We start from the raw sequence: 21,889 nt of genomic DNA on the forward strand, positions 1-21,889 counted from the left end.
TTAAACCCTTTGTCTAAACACCAAAACACATGGTCCCACAAATCATTGGGATTTCTCCAACAATCTCCCTCTTTTTGATGTTTGACAATACGTTTAAGTTAGGGAAAACATAATAGCAAATAAACATGCTAAAACAAATGGACTTACGTTGCCAAGGCTACACACTTGGACTTACACCGCCGAATGAACTTATGATAAGCATTGGAACATATCCCAAGGCTCCCCCTACACTTATGCTCCCCATTGAGTTAGGATTTTTCCCACAGGATTTTTTTAAAACCTATCCCAAGGCTCCCCCTACGCAAAGGCATTTTCAGGTTTTCCCAACTAAACCTTACTTCTCCCCCTTTGCCTAACATCCAAAAATTTTTCCAACAATATCCCAATTGTTGAAAAAACTTATCATCCAACTGACCCTAAACTCATGTATTCATCCTCCATGGATCTCATACACCTCAACGAGTTGACCCGGTCACAATCCAGTGCTGAAAATACTTTCAGATTAGTATCAGTCGACTGCCCTTATCGAAATAGCACACAGAACCATTCTGTGCTCGATTTTCATTGTTACCAGTCAACTGGTAACTGTACCAGTCGACTGGTACATTGTTTCAGCACTTTTCAACATTCTGAACCTAATTTCAGAAATGCGCCAATAATTCCACAGATATCAAAAAATTCTCAAATTTTATGGAGAGGTCTATTTTACCCATGTCTATTTGGAAAATATACATTAAAAAATGTATCTATCACCAATCCCAAGATTGACACAAAACCCAAAACTAGCTAAAAAGTTCAATTGAACCTTGACCTAAAGTCCTAGTTTTGGCTTCCTCTTGATGTATTTGCCCATACTAACCCACAATGCATCCCTAGTATTGGTTTATATGATATCTATACATCCAAAATCAATTATCATGCTATATGACTACAATGTCATATTCCTTGCATAAAACATAACCCATGTGTGCCAATATCCTATATTTGAGACTCAAGTTCATCTCCAAACCATTTGGCACACTTCATGACTCCTCTAGACTCCCAAGTAAAACCCACTTGAGATCCATTTACCATGGGCCACAAATTGACTCTTTGAACTCCCCCTAGAGCTCTTAGCCTTAGCCACCTCCCTAGGTGACTCATCAACAATTGCTAGACCACATCGGTGCACCTCCGGTGATACTTGGCTTACAAACCTAACCTTTTTAACCTTGGACACCTTATCCTTGGTTAATTTCTCCTTACCTTTAAATGACTTTCCTTTGCCATTTATTGACTTATCTTTACTATAGTCATATGCAACCCTAACATAAGACTTTCCCTTAGATTTGGAGACACTAGATTGGTATCCTAGACCCGATCTATCATTATTAGGTCTTTGGCTACCCAACACCATACCTAAACCCTTAGATCCAACATTAAATTTTTCTAGGATTTTCTCTAACTTATCAAGCTTTGTCTTTAAAGCTTGATTTTTCCTTTCTAGGTTCTTAAACCTAGAGTCAACATGTCCACCTTGGACATTCATAGATCTACCCTTCCTAGGCATATATCTCCCCTGTTGGTGCAATCGACCTCCAAGGTTTTAATGTCAGACAAATATGTTTAAGTATGCTTAAGTATGTTTAAGTATGGAGTTTGATCTAGGGAAGTCCTAGTTGTACGCTAGGCAAGGGAAGTCCTAGTTGGAGGCTAGGCAAGGTGAGAAATCTCGGTATATCGTGGAAGCCAGGTGGATAGGTCTGGAGGACTTGATCCCTGGGTAGCCGAATACTGAGTTCTAGTTGTAGGCTAGGTAAGGAAAATCTCAGTATGTCGTGGAAGCCAAGTGGATAGGTCTGGAGGACTTGATCCCTTGGTAGCCGAATACTGAGTATTGGTGAGTGAAGCCAAGTGGAGAAAATCCTAGTGGTGGTAACCTTAGCTAACGAGAAGTCTTGGAGGAGTGAACTCCAAGCAAGGTTGATCGGATGGTTTCTAGTCGACCGCGCCGGTCGACCGGACCAGCGGATCTCGGTAAATCTAGGTTTAGGTTTACCATTGTTTTCTGTATTACTATTATTGCTGTTGGCTAATGTAGTATTGCAGGAAAAGTCTTAGTGGATCAGGCGATCAGACACTGATCAGGCAAAAGTCCAAACATGTCTGGAGGAGGATGTTTAGCAGGTAAGTTGAGGTAAACAACTGGAGGAGCGACAGTGAGGTCGGGTTCCCAAAGGGAACAACCTAAGGTCGCTGATCCAACTGAAGAAACCGGGAAGGTTTCCAAGTTGAGATCAAGACAGTCCTACTGTCTTTATATTACTCATGCATTATATATTACTGTTCTAACCTTTGTGTTGCAGGGATACTTTGCTTAACTCTGTGTTGCAGGTATAACCGGATCGGTCGACCGAACAGAGGGATCGATCGACCGAACCAAATTGACTCAGCACAGATCAGTTATGTCAGCAACGATCAGAAGCAAAAGGAAGTTAAGCTGATCGGTCGATCGAATGATCAATATTAATGACCTAGTAAATGTAGAAAACAGTAAATCTCGACGAACAGGGAAGGAGCCTGTTCGGTCGACCGAACAAGGGGATCAGTCGACCGAACCCTAAAAGACCAATTAATGCCAGAGATTCGAGCCAGCGTCAAACTCCAGCTGGAGGGGGTCGAAGCTGGTTCGATCGACCGATCCTCCAATACTCTTATAAATTGAGGCTCGAAGTCAGAGGCAAAATATAACTTTTCGAATCAATTCTGGTGCTCTTCTGCAAGCTGCTCACGCCTACAATTTCAGCAAGCAACTTCATTCGTACCGACCAAGCTTCATCTTTCTAATCTTATTGTTGGTATATTTATTTTATATTGCACTTAATTTTACATAAGATAGTAGGTGTGTTACTATCTTAACATTCTTGTATCTGTACGATTCACTTCTTTCCGAGGACTTCAGAAAAAAGGTTTTTAGTGCTTTGCCCATCGGTGCAGTCAAGGACTGCGGGCCTTCGAGTAGGAGTCAAGCTAGACTCCGAACGAAGTAAAATACTTTGTCTCCTTTTTATTTCCGCTGCACAACTTTGATTTGAAAGAAAAGAATAGTTTTAAAAAGCGCGATATTCACCCCCCTCTATCGCTTCAAACGATCTATCATCCCCTTCTTGGGATTAATGCCTTGGTTCTCTATTACTTTCTTCTCCTTAGGTAATGAGAATTTAACTTTCCTAGGTCTATCATGCATAGGTCTCCTAGGGTTATGATCGATATTTATCCTATTCCTATCATGATATTTAAATCCAAAATTTTGCATGGGCATACTATGATTAATAAAATCATTTCTCCTAGCATGCATGGAAGAATCTAAATTTGACTTCAAATTTAAATTAGGTTTTACCTTACCCTTTACCTTTGGAGCTCCCCCTTGACATGAGCCTCCATTCTTCCTCTCTTTCTCCCATTTCTTCAAATGCGCCAACTTCTTGATTTCTTTCTTCTTTGGGCATTTTGTGTGGTAATGACCCCGCTCGCCACACGTGAAGCACACTATGTGTCATTTCTTCTTCTTCCTATAACTCAAATTAGATTCAAAATGAATTGAATTGATTTTAGGAGATACCTCTTTCTTACCCATAGGACATCTACTCTTGTAGTGTCCCTTCTTATTGCACCCGAAGCACACAATGTGGTCCTTTGACTTGACTTCGGTGGAGGTGCTTTCTAGGTTGACCACTTTCAAGACCTCTTTTTCATCCTCTTCACTTGTCTTGGATTCTTCTTCAACTCTTGAGGATGTTTCCTCATCCACACTAGTGGATGGCATTTCTTCATCCTTCTCCTCCTCGGAAGTTGAGTGCTCATCACCTTCCGGTTGCTCCTCCTCTACTTGAGCTTCTTCATCCGTTTCTTCAGATTTTTCTTCATCTTGTGTAGGCATAAGTTCTTTACCTAGAACTTTCTTTACTTTGCTCCACAAATAGTGGGCATTCTTGTATTCACCTATATCACTTAACATGTTAGAAGGCAAAATATCTACCAAAATTGATATTACCTTATCGTTTGCCTTTGGTCGTGTGGTTTGCTCCTCCATCCAATATCGTGGTCGGAGCTTCTTCCCTTTCTTATCCTTCGAGACTTAGAACGGTTCTTCCACGGCCATCATCGTGTCCCAATCCGTGTTGAAGAAGTTCTTCATCTTCGCCATCCAAAAAGTGATGTTCCATAAGCTTCCTCCTTCAAACTTCGATGGTTCTATTAAGTCGGTCATCTTCTTAGCTTCCTCGGCGGTTAGTCCGATGGAGAGAAGCCTCGCTCTGATACCACTTGTAAGGGATCGGTGGCCGGCTTGAAGGGGGTTGGATAGACGACACCCCAAAATGATCGCATCTTCCAACACTTGTTAACTTGTGCAGCGGAATACAAACAAAACAAACAAGCTAAACACTAAAAGAAATACAAAGACTAAGAAATAATAAGCAAACCGCTAACACGTCGATGTAACATGGTTCGGAGATAACTTGCTCTTACTCCACGGCTGTCCGTAAGGTGGACGATCTCTCAATCCGTCGGTGGATTAGTCCCCGACAAATTTCGGCTAGCTCAAACCTCCTTGTGGGTGGAGAAACCTCACCACAAACTCACCAAGATCTCTTGGACACAAGGGAAACTCTTGAGCACTTGTACACTACTAATTAGACTTTAACCAAGTCCAATTTCATCAGGGATAACCAAGCTTCCAAGTCTTGGTTATATAGGTCGCGGGTTAAAAACCCCGCCTACCAGTCGACTACCAAAACATGCAGTCGGCTGTCCTCTGTGGAAATTCGATCGTTACATCCCAACGGCTCGATACCAGTCGACTGCTAAAACTAGCAGTCGACTGCTCCACACTGACCGAGCGAACAGAAATATTCTGTTTGCTGCCAGTCGACTGAACCAGTCAATTGTACTAGTCGACTGGTGAAACAACAATCGACTGGTACCCGAGTACATTCTCTCAGCACTCGGACCCTCACCCTTACGATTCACTTGACGCCTCTTTACAACCTTGACCTCTTGCCTTTAAGCTTACTTCCTTTGGCTCTCGTCCCTCGAATGCATACAAGCCCGCGACTCATCCCCAATATCATCCTTCGTGTATGCCTCGAAGTCGCTTCCCTCGGCTCTTGTCCTCACTGCCTTGTCCACGGTTCCTCGGATAATCCATCTTTCATCGGACCCGAAGCCATTAACCTAAGTCACATGTGTATCCTACATACCTGCACACTCACATACACATATCAAATAACAAGGGTGAACCTAACTTAAACCCTTTATCCAAATACCAAAACACATGGTCCCACGGACTATTGGGATTGCTCCAACATATACTTCATGTTTGTGCAATTTCTCCTGGGTCAAAGTTGATAAGGTTGACTAAGCTTGAGTCGGCTCAAGCTTGAGTCTTGATGTTTGAGTTTTGATGTTTGAGTTTTGATGTTTGATAATATATGGAGATTGTATGTGCAATTGCCCATATGGGATATTGACGGTCAAAAGTTGACCAGAAGAGTCAAGTAGGTCAAGGTTAACTGAATACTTGACTGGGAAGTCCTAACTGGAGTAAGGCAAGGGCAAGACTAACGGGAAGGTTGGAAGAAGAAGAAAATCAAAGTGGCTCAGTGTTGACCGAACACATGGTGTGGAAAGTCTTAGTGAGTGAAGCCAAGCAGATTGGAAAGTCTTGATGAGTGAAACCAAGCAGCTAGAAAATTCTGATGAGTGAAACCAAGTAATTAGAAAGTCCTAGTGAGTGAAACTAGGTAGTGGAATAGTCCTGGTGAGTGGAGCCAAGTGAAAAGCTCTAGTGAGTGAAGCTAGCTAGAGGGAAATCTTGGTGAATGAAACAAGGTGGTGAAAAGTCCTAGTGAGTGAAGCTAAGCAGAGAGAAATCCTTGTGAGTAAAGCTAGGTGGTGAAAAGCCATGGTGAGTGAATCCAGGTAAGTGAAAATCTAGGTGGGTCAAGGTTAACCAGACACATTGTGTTTAAAAGTCCAAGTGGATCATGGAGGACTGGACACTTGGCATGAGACGGTAAGTCCAAGTGAGTCAAAGTTGACCGAATATTTAGCATGGGGAGAAACGTCTAAGTGGATCAAAGGATTGATCGGACACTTAACACGGGGAGAAAAGTCCAAGTGGGTCAAAGAATTGATCGGACACTTCGTGACAAAGTCCCAGCAGATCAAGGTTGGCCAAATGCTAGGCATGAGGGAGTCCCAAAAGGTCTTAGTTAACCGGATGTTAGGATTGGGAATCCTAGACTTGGTTTAAGCAAGTTTGGGTGGTCAATTGATCAGGTGATCGATTGAACCAGAGTCTAATCGATTAGTGGATCGATTAGGCAGTGCTTTTTGATGTGAGGAGCTCAATCGATCAAGTGATCGATTGAGAGGAAATCATGTGAGCATAGAAGGCCTTCCAATCTATCAGTTGATCGATTGGATTCCGGGGTCTTCTACGAGAGCACAAAAGATATCTGGATCGATCAGTTGATCGATCTAGCTGCCCCAATCGATCAACCGATCAATTGAGATATGATCGTTGTGCAGGTTGTGAGATTTGGACAGTTGGGATTAGTTGGATATGGCGTGGCAATCAATTGAGGAGTAAACCTAATCGATTGAAAATCCTAAATCACGAAGTATAAAGGCGACGACATGGTTTAAACGCAACAACTCTTCACCGATTCTTCCCTGACTCTCACTGCCAATTCTTGAAGGCACTTGGAGCAAAGTACTGCTGTATTTCTAAGCATCTAGAGGCTTTTCCAAATAAGAAGAGAGCAAGCTAGAGTTCATTGTTGTAAATCTTGTAATATTTCATTTGTGTTTGCTTCTCTTTTCTTCTTATTGTATAGAGAGTATTGTATGAGATCTCTCCACCTCTAGATTGTTTCGAGAAGGAGTATTTTCATAGTTAAGAGTGTGCTCATATGTGGGTCCTTGGATTAGTCATCTCTTCTTGAGGTGGATACCAAGTAAATCCTTGGAGTTAGCATTGTAGGAGCTTGCATCATATTTTCCGCTGCAAATCAACATCGACGAAGCGAGACGAGATATTCACCCTCTCCCTCCCTCTAGCTCCCATTGTGCACCAAAACTTCACACTTATCAAAGTATACAGTCATTATCAAATAATAAAATTATTGTCCTTTAGGATCATGTTGTTGAGTACCAATTTACGTGCAAAAAAGGCAATCTAGATAAATTAGAATGAGGGAACCGTTACAAAAGCAAAGCAAATTAAGAAAAAAAACTTAATGGAAAGCAATGGGAAAAACCAAATCTTGAGACAATCATAGGTTTTGATTTTACCATGATGATCATTAACAAATTGATTGTGACTCTCTCTCTCTCTCTCTCTTATCTCAATGCTAGATTATACTTGAAAGGGTTCATCCTAAGGTGATCTATGTGTCTATGGGAAGAAGACAAGAAAAAAAAATCACCGATGTGTCTATCTTAAAGTAACTCCTACATTAAATCAGGATAAAACTTTTATGTTCTATGTCATATCATATAAGCCTTGAGAGAGTTTGAACTACTTTTGCAAAGGAACTCTCAAGTTAGTTTTATAAACCAAAGATTAGAATTCATTGTTAGGTCCATCCTCTAGTCTATATGAATTCAACGTATGTTTATATGCTTTGATTATAAGCTAGGGTTCACCACTCGGTCTATCCCAGAGAGGTTAATAACCTATCTTAAATCTCTCAACATAGATGAATAGTTTACGCAATCTAGAACCAACTAAGAATAAAATATTTCATAGATAAAAGAAGGAAAATCACATATATCAATTATCAAACATATCGTCGGGCTACTCCCTAATCTTAGGATAAAGAAAACTATTTTGTGACCTTAGAGAGACAAATTATCAACGTTGTAGCTCTTTTGATGTCATGGATACAACCTCTTTCTCGATTCCCTAGGGTCTCTTTTGAGAACCCTTGATGCCTTATAGCCATCACATCCTTTTATAGTTTTAGAGACTTAAGAAGGTCTTCTAAGAAGTAAGAAAATCCTAACATAATTTCTTAAAAAGTTAGAGAAACTAATAGAACATGCACCATGGTCGTGTTAGGGACACACACACCATAGTCGTGTCAGGGAACACGACCAAGTTATGTGGCTTGCTGGTGTTGGGTTCTTCGGACCGCGAAAATCGCTTTTTCGCATCGCGGAAACCCCGAGTCACCCAAAGCCATGGATCTCGTGCAAAGATTCGTAAACAAAATTATTGAAAAACCTTTTTCTTGTACGAGTTTGTAAAAACTTTAGATCTACACTAAAGTTAAGATCATTACCCTTGTAGCGAAGCCCTTCGCGTTCCCGCTTGTCCAAGATGTCGCCGGATCTCTAGTTGTCAAAATAGACAACCTCTATATGTATCCACAAGGACACAAGTAGAAGGAGATGACCAAAACACAAGGTGTGCTAGCACCAATGGAGTGTTCGGCCAAGGAATGGGAGAAGGAGAAGAGAGAGCACCCAAGGGAGAAGAAGAGTGAAATCAAATCAATGAGAGGAAATTCAAACAACCCCTTAGCCATCAAGTGGCCGGCCACTCTAGGAGGTGTAACCCCCACATTAATTCCAATTAATGTGGAGACCATTAAGAGTTGTAACCCCCATGAGGTGACACTCTAGGATGATGTGGATCAACACTATTGGTCCACATCTTGCCACCTCACTAAATGGCATGACAACAACTGTAACCTCCTCATTTAATGTGGGCCGGCCACATTAAATGCTATGGATGCTTGTAACCTCCATGAGGTGGCACACATTGATGATGTGGAGCAATCCTATTGGTCCACATCTTGCCAACTCACTAGTGATGTGGCAAAAAGTCAAGTCAAACATGACTTTTTCTCTTCTTCTCAAATCAAGTCAAACTTGATCAAATCTCTCTCATGGTTGATCTAATCCAACCATATGATTCAAACCAACTTAATATAATGAATCTAATTCATTAAATTAAGTTGATTTAATGAGTCATAATCTAAATTAGACGCATTGAATACATGAATCAACTTGAGTCCAACTCAATTAGCCCAATTTGGATTACTCTTAATCCAATATGATTCATCAAATGAATCTAATCCTCTTAGTTCATCATATGAACCAAATCTCCATCTAATTGTCCTTAGTGTGTGACCCTATAGGTTCTTGTAACGTTGGCAATGCCCTAAACCCATTTAGGAGCATAAGTAATGAGCGGTATCTAGCAACACATCATTACTACCCAAGTTACAAGAATGTCGAGATCCGACATCACCTTGTGACTACCAATTGTGACTCCTCACAAAATATGTGACATTGTCCTTCTATCCTAGACATCTAGATTGATCAATGTGAGGCATAGACCGTGTCATCCTCTAATCAATCTAAATCTTGAACTCTAAGTAGACTCACTCGATAAAATGAGCTCAACATCTAATGTTGACTCATTTGGACATGGCCATGCACTTCGTGGTCTAACTCTATCAAGAATATTGATGTCGCTCCCGTCATATGGGAGGGATAGATCCCATCTACATCACTCACATCCCTCTGCATAATTTGTTACATACCCAGTAATCGCCTTTATAGTCCACCCTGTTACGGGTGACGTTTGATGAAACCAAAGTACATAACTCCTTATGTAGGGATCCATGGTGACTTCAGGTCTAAGGACTAATAGTCATACTAATAGCCACATGAGAAAGTGTATGACACTCATATAACGATCCATGATACTTTCTCATGACGGGTCATTCAGTATACATTCTCTAATGCATACCCATGTGTCAGCTTGATATCTCTATATCCATGACTTGTGAGATCAAGTCATCGAGCTGACCTACATGCTAGTCTTATTGTATTAACATTGTCCCTGAATGTTAATACTCGACTAGGAATGATTTAGAGTAGTGTTCCCTATATCATCTCACTATCGATTCAACCAATCGATTGATATAGGTAAGAACCTTCTACTCAAGGACGTTACTATACTTATTTTATCTGGCACTAATACAAATAAGCATAATAACCAAAAACCAAATGCCTTAATATATATACAAGAATATGATATACATGAGTCCATACAATCATCAAATGATTGGCTCTAGGGCTCTAACTAACAATCTCCCACTAGCACTAGTGCCAATCAGTATAGGCTCTAAGGCCTAATGACCTAGTGTGACCATCATGCTTTCTCTGTGCCAAAGCCTTGGTCAAGGGATCTGCGATGTTAGCCTCTGTAGGTACTCTGCAAATCTCCACATCTCCTCTATTGATAATCTCTCGAATGAGATGGAAACATTGTAGAACTGCTGTGAACTCTGCCAGCTCATAGCACTACCATTCAAGCAAAACACGAACCTCGACTGTGATCTTTAATCATCCTGATCGATCTGGAAGCTGACATCACTGTAACCCTTTACTGTTAGCTCATCATTGCCTCCATATATCAAGAAATATTCTTTAGTCCTTCATAAGTACTTAAGAATATTCTTGACCGCTATCCAGTGACTTCCACCTAGATCTGACTGGTATCTGCTCGTCATGCTCAAAGCATACGAGACATCAGGTCGAGTACATAGCATGGCGTACATGATCGATCCTATGGCTGAGGCATAAGGGATCTGATCCATGCGGTCTCTCTCCTCTCTAGAAGAGGGACCTTGAGTCTTTGAAAGACTCACGCCATGTGACATCGGCAGAAATCCCTTCTTGGAGTTCTGCATGGCAAACCGTAGGAGTACCTTGTCAATGTATGTACTCTGACTTAGGCCAAGCAATCTCTTAGATCTATCTCTATAGATCTGTATCCCTAGAATGCGGGATGCCTCGCCTAAGTCTTTCATTGAGAAGCAACTCCCTAGCCAGGTCTTGACAGACTGAAGCATAGGGATGTCCTTCCCAATGAGTAGTATGTCATCCACATACAATATGAGGAAGACAACTACATCCCCTACAACCTTCTTGTAGACACAAGGTTCATCTTTGTTCTTGATGAAACCAAACTGTTTGATCGCATCATCAAAACGAAGATTCCAGCTCCGAGAATCTTGCTTTAGTCCATAAATAGACCTATGCAGCTTGCATACTCTGCTAGTATGCTGTGGATCTACAAAACCCTCAGGTTGTGTCATGTACACATCCTCGAGCAAGTTTCCATTCAGAAACGTGGTTTTGACATCCATCTGCCATATCTCATAGTCATGGTAGGCCGCAATAGCAAGCATGATCCGAATGGACTTAAACATCGCTATGGGAGAAAAGGTTTTATCATAGTCAATACCATGAATCTGCTTGAAACCTTTAGCTACCAAGCGACCCTTATAGATAAGTCCATCCATGTCAGTCTTTCTCTTAAAGACCCACTTACACCCAATGGGTTTTACCCCTTCAGGTGGATCAACCAAAGTCCATACTTGGTTGGTGTACATGGAATCCATCTCGGATCTCATGGCCTCTAGCCATTTCTCAGAATCTGGTCTCGTCACAGCTTCTAGATAGGTGGTAGGCTCATCCTCTATGAGTACAACGTCATTATGGTCAGACAAGAGAAATGAATATCTCTCAGGCTGACGACGTACCCTATCAGACCTGCGAAGAGGTATGTCTACTTGAACCGGTTGTTGTTCCTCAACTCTTTGTGGAACAACATCATCCACAACACTTTGTGGTTCCAGTTCAATTTCCATCGAGGTATCAGTGCTATTGTTCGCATCTTGAACTTCTTCAAGATCGAACGTGCTCCCACTAGTCTTTCTAGAAACAAAATTCCTTTCTAGAAAGACCCCAGTCTTTGCCATAACTACCTTGTGCTGACTGGGAATGTAGAAGTAATATCCCTTAGTTTCCTTGGGATATCCGATGAAATAGCACTTGTCGGATTTGGGTCCTAATTTGTCTGATACTTGACGTCGTACGTAAGCCTCACAACCCCAAATCCTCATGAAAGACACCTGGGCATCTCTCCCAGTCCATATCCTATATGGTGTCTTTATCACGGCCTTGGATGGAACTCGGTTGAGAATGAAAGCTGCCGTGTCTAGAGCATATCCCCATAGATATGTCGGAAGATCTGTGTGACTCATCATAGATCGTACCATATCTAATAAGGTACGATTCCTCCTTTCGGACACATCATTCCACTGTGGTGTTCCAAGAGGAGTGAGTTGGGATAGAATCCCACACTCAGCTAAATAGTCACGAAACTCATGGCTTAAGTATTCACCACCTCGATCTGATCGAAGTATTTTAATACTCTTGCCAAGCTGGTTCTGTACTTCATTCTTAAATTCTTTGAACTTTTCAAAGGATTCGGACTTATGTGTCATCAAGTACACATAACCGTATCTACTGAAGTCATCAGTAAACGTGATGAAGTACCTATAACCGCCTCTAGCAGCGACATTGAAAGGGCCACATACATCACTATGTATGAGTCCTAACAAATCAGTCGCTCTCTCGCTATGCCCACTAAAAGGAGTCTTGGTCATCTTGCCTCGTAGGCATGACTCGCATATCTCATATGATTCAAAATCAAATGAGTCCAGCAAACCATCCTTATGGAGCTGGGATAAGCGCTTGTCATTTATATGACCTAAGCGACAGTGCCAGAGATAGGTGTGGTTCATATCGTTCGATTTGAACCTCTTGGTACTAACGTTATAGATAGGGCTCTCTAGATCTAGAATATAGAGTCCGTTTATCAGAGGTGCACTACAATAGAACATATCGTTTAAATAGACAGAACAACATTTGTTCTTTATTATAAACGAGAATCCTTTCTTGTCCAAACAAGAAACTGATATAATGTTCTTAGTCAATGCAGGCACATAACAACAATCGTCTGACTCTAGTATAAGCCCAGAGGGCAGAGATAGATGGTAAGTTCCTACAGCAATAGCAGCAACCCGTGCTCCATTGCCTACTCGTAGGTCTATCTCACCCTTCATCAATGCCCTGCTATTCCTCAGCGCTTGTACATTAGTACAAATGTGCGAAGCACATCTGGTATCTAATACCCACGACGAAGAAATAGAGAGGTTAACTTCTATAACATTTATACCTGAAGTAGAAATCTTATTTCTCTTCTTGTTAAGATCTTCCAGGTATCCTGTGAAGTTCCTCTTCCAGTGCCCTGCTTGTCCTTGATATAGGTGACAAAGATGCTCAACCATATCGTAAGCGCCCATCAACTCATGTTGCTTCTGAAGCTCAGAGTTCATGGTCGCGAGCATAAGACAGGACACATCTAATGCGTCATCTTGATGCTTCTTGTAAGCATCTCGGTCTGCTCGCGTGGCAGTGGCAGGAGGAGCCTCCGGAATGGGCTGCTCCAGAACGTACAGTTTACATTCTCATGTACCAGTCCAGGAAATTTGCTCCGTTGAGCTTGTCCTTCTTAAGGACAGAACGCAGGGAGAAAGAGTTTGTATTCGACGTCATGGTTATCTACAACATAAAATTTGCAGAAATAAATATCATATTCTTTTAAAATCATTTAATTAGGCCTTTAACTAAATGATGCTCCCACTGAATACTATAATTCTTGTGGGACAAGATCCACATCATACTAACCCTTGAGTTAGCTTTGGCTAATACGCCCAAGGCTTAGTATGATCGGTAGGTAACGATTACCAATTACATCTCTATGCAACTCTTGTTTATAAAATCAATATCCGCATTTATATTAAAACTCGAGTTAGCTTTGGCTAATACGCCCGAGAGTTAATATAGATGTGATTTTGACCTATCATTCCAACTATTGGAAGAATGCCTATAGTTGACTCGATCCAACCGAGTAACTAGGAATACTCAATCTAATTGAGTTTGTATTCACCCATGCGTCAATAGGCGGGACCAAGATTGTCCCTCCGTACCCTACCAAGATAATATGTATTGCTCTGCTTTGGCAGATTCAACAATACATGTGATCGAGGTAGTGATAGGTATCACGGCACGGTTAGACATTTAGAGTTGGTTCGATCGAGATCTAATCTAATCGAAAAGGATGCATCTTGTGCACGACTTCGATCTAATCTAATCGCAAGGGTGCATCATGTGCACGACTTAGATCTAATCTAATCGTAAGGCACTAATTAATTAATTACTTATTAAACATGCATCATATACATAAGCAATTAACTAATTAATCTATTTGTGATTTAGTTATGGCCCTACTACGATCTTCTCAAGCCAATGAGAAGATCGAATGGTCAACCTAGGGTCAACAACTTCTCCAAGCTCCTCCCTTTGACCACCTTGTGTTGCTCGTGCCCGCCTCGGAACTCCGTCTCGTGTGGACCCTCCACCGCTCCAATTTGTACATTACAATTTGAAACTCGAGTTACATTCGAGTCTAAATATAATTTACAACCAGAATAAGAGAAAGGCACGACGCGCAGGCCGTGGAAAAAAATAAAAATACAGCACACACAATCATATGACGGCACGCAGGCCGTATTATGAATTACAACACAAATCCAATCTTATTGGGTATTTTGGGTCATGACTATCACAAATTAATATATAATTCAAAATTATATATTTTTCATAATTTTTCTGTAATTTTAAAAATAATTTTTACAATTTTTATGAGTAAAATTTCCCGGCGGTCCCGTTTAGCGGTTTCGGGCGCAATCGCAGAACGGATCCCCTTGCGGGGCCCAGGGGCAGCGCCCCTACCCGCGATCTAACCATCGCGAGGGTTCCTTTGCGATCCAACAGCGCCTAAACCCGCTGTCCCAAAACGATTTGGGTCGAGACATTGCCGTTTCGGAAAAAACTTCCCGGCGGGTTCGTTTTTAGCGATTTCGGGTGCAATCGCGGAGCAAATTCCCTTGCGGGGTTAGGGGCAATGCCCTTACCCACGATCTAACCATCGTGAGTTGCTCCTTTTCGATCTAATGGCACCCGACCCCGTTGTCCCAAACGGATTTGGGACAAAACGAAGCCGTTTAAAAGAAAACTTTCCGGTAGCCGAAGCCTACAAGTGCCGAGACACTTGTGCTTCGCTTCTACGGAAAAATTACTCATAAAAACTCTAAAAACTCAATTTTTACAGAAAATCACAGAAGGTATATTTTTCATAAAAATACAAACGAACTTGTACAAGTCTTTGCACGTGGCTCTGATACCACTGTTGGGTTCTTCGGGCCGCGAAAACCGCTTTTTCGCGTCGCGGAAACCCCGAGTCACCCAAAGCCATGGATCTCGTGCAAAGATTCGTAAACAAAATTATCGAAAAACCTTTTTCTTGTACAAGTTTGTAAAAACTTTAGATCTACACTAAAGTTAAGATCATTACCCTTGTAGCGAAGCCCTTCGCGTTCCCGCTTGTCCAAGATGTCGCCGGATCTCTAGTTGTCAAAGTAGACAACCTCTATATGTATCCACACGGACACAAGTAGAAGGAGATGACCAAAACACAAGGTGTGCTAGCACCAATGGAGTGTTCGGCCAAGGAATGGGAGAAGGAGAAGAGAGAGAACCCAAGGGAGAAGAAGAGTGAAATCAAATCAATGAGAGGAAATTCAAACAACCCCTTAGCCATCAAGTGGTCGGCCACTCTAGGAGGTGTAACCCCCACATTAATTCCAATTAATGTGGAGACCATTAAGAGTTGTAACCCCCATGAGGTGGCACTCTAGGATGATGTGGATCAACACTATTGGTCCACATCTTGCCACCTCACTAAATGACATGGCAACAAGTGTAACCTCCTTATTTAATGTGGGCCAGCCACATTAAATGCTATGGAGACTTGTAACCTCCATGAGGTGGCACACATTGATGATGTGGAGCAATCCTATTGGTCCACATCTTGCCAACTCACTAGTGATGTGGCAAAAAGTCAAGTCAAACATGACTTTTTCTCTTCCTCTCAAATCAAGTTAAACTTGATCAAATCTCTCTCATGGTTGATCTAATCCAACCATATGATTCAAGCCAACTTAATATAATGAATCTAATTCATTAAATTAAATTGATTTAATGAGTCATAATCTAAATTAGACTCATTAAATACATGAATCAACTTGAGTCCAACTCAATTAGCCCAATTTGGATTACTCTTAATCCAATATGATTCATCAAATGAATCTAATCCTCTTAGTTCATCATATGAACCAAATCTCCATCTAATTGTCCTTAGTGTGTGACCCTATAGGTTCTTGTAACGTTGGCAATGCTCTAAACCCATTTAGGAGCATAAGTAATGAGCGGTATCTAGCAACACATCATTACTACCCAAGTTACAAGAATGTCGAGATCCGACATCACCTTGTGACTACCAATTGTGACTCCTCACAAAATATGTGACATTGTCCTTCTATCCTAGACATCTAGATTGATCAATGTGAGGCATAGACCGTGTCATCCTCTAATCAATCTAAATCTTGAACTCCAAGTAGACTCACTCGATCAAATGAGCTCAACATCTAATGTTGACTCATTTGGACATGGTCATGCACTTCGTGGTCTAACTCTATCAAGAATATTGATGTCGCTCCCGTCATATGGGAGGGATAGATCCCATCTACATCACTCACATCCCTCTGCATAATTTGTTACATACCCAGTAATCGCCTTTATAGTCCACCCTGTTACGGGTGACGTTTGACGAAACCAAAGTACATAACTCCTTATGTAGGGATCCATGGTGACTTCAGGTCTAAGGACTAATAGTCATACTAATAGCCACATGAGAAAGTATATGACACCCATATAACGATCCATGATACTTTCTCATGGCGGGTCATTCAGTATACATTCTCTAATGCATACCCATGTGTCAGCTTGATATCTCTATATCCATGACTTGTGAGATCAAGTCATCGAGCTGACCTACATGCTAGTCTTATTGTATTAACATTGTCCCTGAATGTTAATACTCGACTAGGAATGATTTAGAGTAGTGTTCCCTATATCATCTCACTATCGATTCAACCAATCGATTGATATAGGTAAGAACCTTCTACTCAAGGACGTTACTATACTTATTTTATCTGGCACTAATACAAATAAGCATAATAACCAAAAACCAAATGCCTTAATAATATACAAGAATATGATATACATGAGTCCATACAATCATCAAATGATTGGCTCTAGGGCTCTAACTAACAGCTGGAGCATTCTTCATCAAACGTAAGTAGGGAACACGGTCATGTTAGGGAACATAGTTATTTCAGGGAACACGAACAACCCATGTTCCTTGTCGGAGGCTCCAATTTGATGGTTTACGGTTGCCTCTTCTTTTTGGATGATCCACAACTATGGTGGTTACCACGGGCAAGCCGTTGATCATGCAACAATGCATATTCCTTAGGCTTTTCATCTCTAATTGTGCTCCAAAGTGGCGATATCTTCACATTCTATCAATATAAAGTACAAACCACAGTCATCTAAGCTAAAATGGAGAAATGAATGCAAATGCTAGGAATTAACACAAAATATGTTTATGTAATGTGATAAATGCATGATAAATCAAACTGAAAAAATATATATGATTTACATACATCAATGATTTGAACTAAGTGAGTTATAGGAACTCTTTAGTGGTGTTGGTGAGTAATTAAGTATGATAAGTTTAAGCCCTTTAATAAGCTTATGCCAAATTATCTCAAGGTTATGAAGATTTTAAAAATCTAATATCTCAATATAGGTTGTGGAATCTTGGTTTAGGGGCATAATTACACTCAGGAGACTTCTAATAGTGCAATATGTTAGGACCAAAGGAATATATATCTCCACAATGGTATGATATTGTTGTCCACTTTGGGTCTAAGCTTTTATGATTTTATTTTTGACTTTACCCAAAAGGTCTCATACTAATGGAGGTATCTTATCATTATAAGCTCACGATCTTTCCCATGTACTTTCAATGTGGGACTTTATTTGCAATCTTACAACCCCAACAATCTCCCCTCAAACAAAGGACCATATGCCCCCTCAAGTGGAAAGTCTATCCATTTGACGTCTAATCCTTAATCCACTACGTCTTCTTGCCCCTCGGTTCACCCAACCTACTAAGACTTCCTTATCCTTTAGTTCAACTTACTTATTAGGTCTTTCTTGCCTAGTTGCAACTAGAACTTATATGTCTAGCTATCCACCAAGAATTCCTACATGTTGTCTGGTTCTCTTGGTTCAGATATGGAAGCCCTCACTTCTTTTGTTTGAGGTCAATATTCTACTCACATGACTTGATTAAACCATAACTCTTGTTCGCAATCGGCAGTTAGACCTTTTGACAATCCTGGCTATGATGCCACAATTGTTAGGATCAAAGAAATTTATATATCTCCACAATGATATGATATTGTTCACTTTGGACTTAAGCCCTCATGGTTTATTTTTGGACTTTACCCAAAATATTTCATATCAATAGAGATATCTTTCTTTATAAGCCTATAATCTTTCTCATGTGCTTTCAATATGAGACTTTATTTGCAACTTAATTTGTAAGCCCAACATAATAGTCTTAGTTTAAATTGATTTTGAAGTTTCTAAGGTCATCAACGAGTTTTTAGCCAAAATTCACTAATGGTCCTAGAAGTCTTGAATTTTAAAATCTAAACATAGTCTGGACTAGAAGAGTCCTATGAACCCTTTTGTGACATTGATGAGTAAGTATGATAGACCTAAGCCCTTTAATGAGTTTGTGTCAAATTGTCACAAGGTTGTAAAAATTTTAAAAACTCACATCTCTCAATCTAGATTATAAAATCTAGGACTAAGGGCATGGTTACACTTAGGAGACTCCTACAAGTGTAATGATTTTAGTTTGAAGTGATTCTAAGGTTCTTAAGGTCATTAGCGAGTTTTTTTATCCAAAATTCACTGTTAATCCTACAATATCCAAAATTTTAAAATCTTGACATAGTTTGAATCAAGAGAGTTCTAGGTACCCTTTGATGATGTTGGTGAGTAAATATGACAAGCCTCAACCTTTTAATGAGCTTATACTAAATTATTTTAAAATTTGAATATTTTAAAAACTCACAGCTCTCAATCTAAGCTATGGAATCTAGGTATGAGAATATGATTAATTACACTCAAGAGGTTTTTAAAAATATAATGATCATAGCTTTAAGTGATTTTAAGATTCCTAAGATCATCAATGAACTTTTAGTCAAAACTCGCTAATGATCTTATAATTTTAAAATCTTGATATAATTTGAGGGTATGCTTACACTCTAGAGGCTTTTAAAAGTATAATTAATAGTTCTGATTAAGTAATTTTAAAGTTCCTAAGATTATCAATAAATTTTAGTTAAAATCATTAATTGTATAAAAATACTTCAAATTATATTTATTATACTCCTTACGTCATTGGTGTAATCATGACCTTATAAATGAATTTCATAAGAGAGCTGTGAATTTTATAATTGACACAGTTTTGAGAGATTTTGTCACTAACTCTTTAGAAAGTTTGGCACATAATGGACATAGAGTTTAGCAGTAGATCTATAAATTATAGATAATAAAAAAGGGGTATGATGAGAAACAATTATGTATTTTAGTAAATATGAAAGTTGAATATGTATTTGGGATATTATCCAAATTTAGTTAGATGATTTAGTAAATTGTCTTGATTTAAAGGATAACTTGAATTTTTAAAAGCATCCTTCCCGAAGATCAGGGTCCACCTGTGCTTGTGCATGGGAATTAGATTTCATTTTTTTTTTTAAGAAAATATTTTTGCATTTCAAATTTGTTAAAATTTTGCTGGAATAAAACACGTAATAGACGAGGAGATCAATGTCCTAACCGTGTTTTACTTTGCCAATCCTGCTTTAAATAATCCGCCGATGATCTGTTAAGAATTGGACACGAACGAGGGGGAGAGAGGCAATAATTAAGCAGCCATTAATGCATGAAAGTGAAGTCTCTCCGCGCAGCATTAATAACCAGAGCAGTGAAGCAAAGTCACGCAATATTACAGATAAAAAAGAAAAAGGAAAAACAGAAAGGCAAACCATCAGCCATGGCTTCTCCTTCCTCCTCTTCTCTCCGTCTCCCTCCTCGCTCCTCCTTCACTCCTGTACGTAGTCAAATCAATTCCTCGATTTCTTACGATCTCTACAATTCTTTTTCTTCTTCTTCTTCTTCGCATTGAATTCTCAATTTAATTACTCGTTGACAGATACCGGAACACGACAAGGAGGAAGACGACGAGAAGGAAGAGCAGCAGGTGCGCGCCACGTCCAAGGATCCACCACGGGCCGAGTCTCGCATCCCCACCCCGCTCCACGGCGGCGCCGCCCGGAGGCCACCGCGCCCCAAAACAGGGCACTTGAGCGACGAGGCCGTCGCCGTCTCCTGCAACAACTGTCGCCCAACCTCACGCGACAAACTCATCGTCCCCATCGACCCCTCCGCTTCCACCACGTCCTCCGCCAGCCCAGGTGGCATCCTGCGCTCCCTTTTCTTCTCCCTCACCCGCCGAAGCCCCGCAAGCGCCGCCTCCTCCGCCTCCGCTGCCGCCGACGTCCGCGATGACCGGTGGCGGCTCGTGGCGGCGGAGCTGTCGCGGAAGATCCTCCACGTCACGCGCAAGCGCGACGAGGCGCTCCTCGAGGCCTCCCGCCTCAAGTACGCGCTCGCCGAACTCGAGCGCAAGGTCGACCTACTTGAGTCAAACATCCGGTCCATCTCCCACCCGTCGGTTCGGCCCGTCGCCTTCTCGTCTCGAGCTTTCTGCCTCGCAGTGGAAGAAGCACGGACCGCGGTCCGCCACTTCGCCCGCTTGCTGATCGCTCAAATCCGGCTCGTCCGTCGGTCCGTCGACCGAGTCGCCGGACTAATCCAGCCGCTCGATCCCCGGGCCTCGGTCGAATGGCGGAGGAACCCGGCTTGTTTGCTCGTCTACATGGAGGCTCTCTTGAACCGGCTTTTCTACTCCCGGTTGGAGGAAGGAGACGAGGAAGAATCCGGCCTTATCGATCCGGCAGCTCGGTGCGAGTCGAACCGAGCCGGGTACGAGGCGGTTCGGGGACTCAGCTGGGAGGACGTGCTGAGCAAAGGGACACGGCACCACAGCGAGGGGCTGAGCCGCTTCTGCGACCTGAAAATGAGTGAGGTGGTGGCGATGGTGGGCTGGACGACTCAGGCGCGGGCGGCTTGGCCGGAGGGGCTACTGCAGGCCTTCTTCGGGGCTGCCAAGGGGGCGTGGGTTGTTCGACTCATGGCGCGGTCAGTGCACCCAGCGGTTCCGGCACTGAGGGCGGAACGAGGGGCGAGATTCGACGGGCGGTTCATGGACGACGTGGCGGAGGGTAGGGTGCGGCGGCTGACTCCGGCGAGCGTGAGGGAGATGGTGGCGCCGGGGTTTGATTTGTATATGGAGAAAGATGGAGTTGTCAAGTGCAGAGTAGTGTGCGAGTACTGTAGCAACAGTGACGGCGAGCGGAGGAACGTGGATGAGAAGCAGGGGAGCAGAAGCGGCAGGAGTGAAACTGTAGACAGCTTTAACTATGTACGGTAGCAGACGATAATCACGTGACACGAGATGAATAATTAAATTTGGCTTGTAACTAGTAATTATAGGTCTCTATATCAAATTTCACAAGAGTTTTAATTCCGTCCCCCCCGGTGTCGTGGCGATTTGGTTCTTGGAACGGACCAATTTTACCGAATCCCTTAAAAATTTTCAAGAGCTGAATCTATGATCCAACAAAATGTCAGTACCCAGCAATCAAAAGAAGTTTTTAGTGAAGGTCTTTTGATATTCAAATTAGTATAAATTTGGACGAGTGAATGAAGAACAGTAGATAATAGGTACACAAGAGTAAGTTGCAGATGTTCAAGGAACGTACCTTTATGACGGAGATGACTCCCTCTTTATGCATCACTTCATATA

The 21,889-nt window shown here is 41.6% G+C and overlaps 1 protein-coding gene across 1 annotated transcript; it reads left to right on the top strand.

The window, feature by feature from the left end:
• Positions 1-19,861: 19,861 nt before the first annotated feature.
• Positions 19,862-21,610, top strand: LOC121969734 (IRK-interacting protein-like). The gene is made up of 2 exons (XM_042519958.1): positions 19,862-20,071; positions 20,174-21,610. Exons 1-2 carry the CDS (start codon positions 19,904-19,906, stop codon positions 21,512-21,514), a joined length of 1,509 nt encoding a protein of 502 aa, XP_042375892.1. The 5' UTR covers positions 19,862-19,903; the 3' UTR covers positions 21,515-21,610.
• The last annotated feature ends 279 nt before the right edge of the window (positions 21,611-21,889 follow it).

The sequence above is a fragment of the Zingiber officinale genome, chromosome 4A (assembly GCF_018446385.1).
Source record: "Zingiber officinale cultivar Zhangliang chromosome 4A, Zo_v1.1, whole genome shotgun sequence".
In the NCBI taxonomy this organism is placed as follows: domain Eukaryota; kingdom Viridiplantae; phylum Streptophyta; class Magnoliopsida; order Zingiberales; family Zingiberaceae; genus Zingiber; species Zingiber officinale.

Coding starts and splice junctions, on each gene's coding strand:
- LOC121969734 (XM_042519958.1), top strand. CDS start 19,904: ATGAAAGTGAAGTCTCTCCGCGCAGCATTAATAACCAGAGCAGTGAAG. Junction 20,072..20,173: donor CTCGCTCCTCCTTCACTCCT/GTACGTAGTCAA, acceptor ACTCGTTGACAG/ATACCGGAACACGACAAGGA.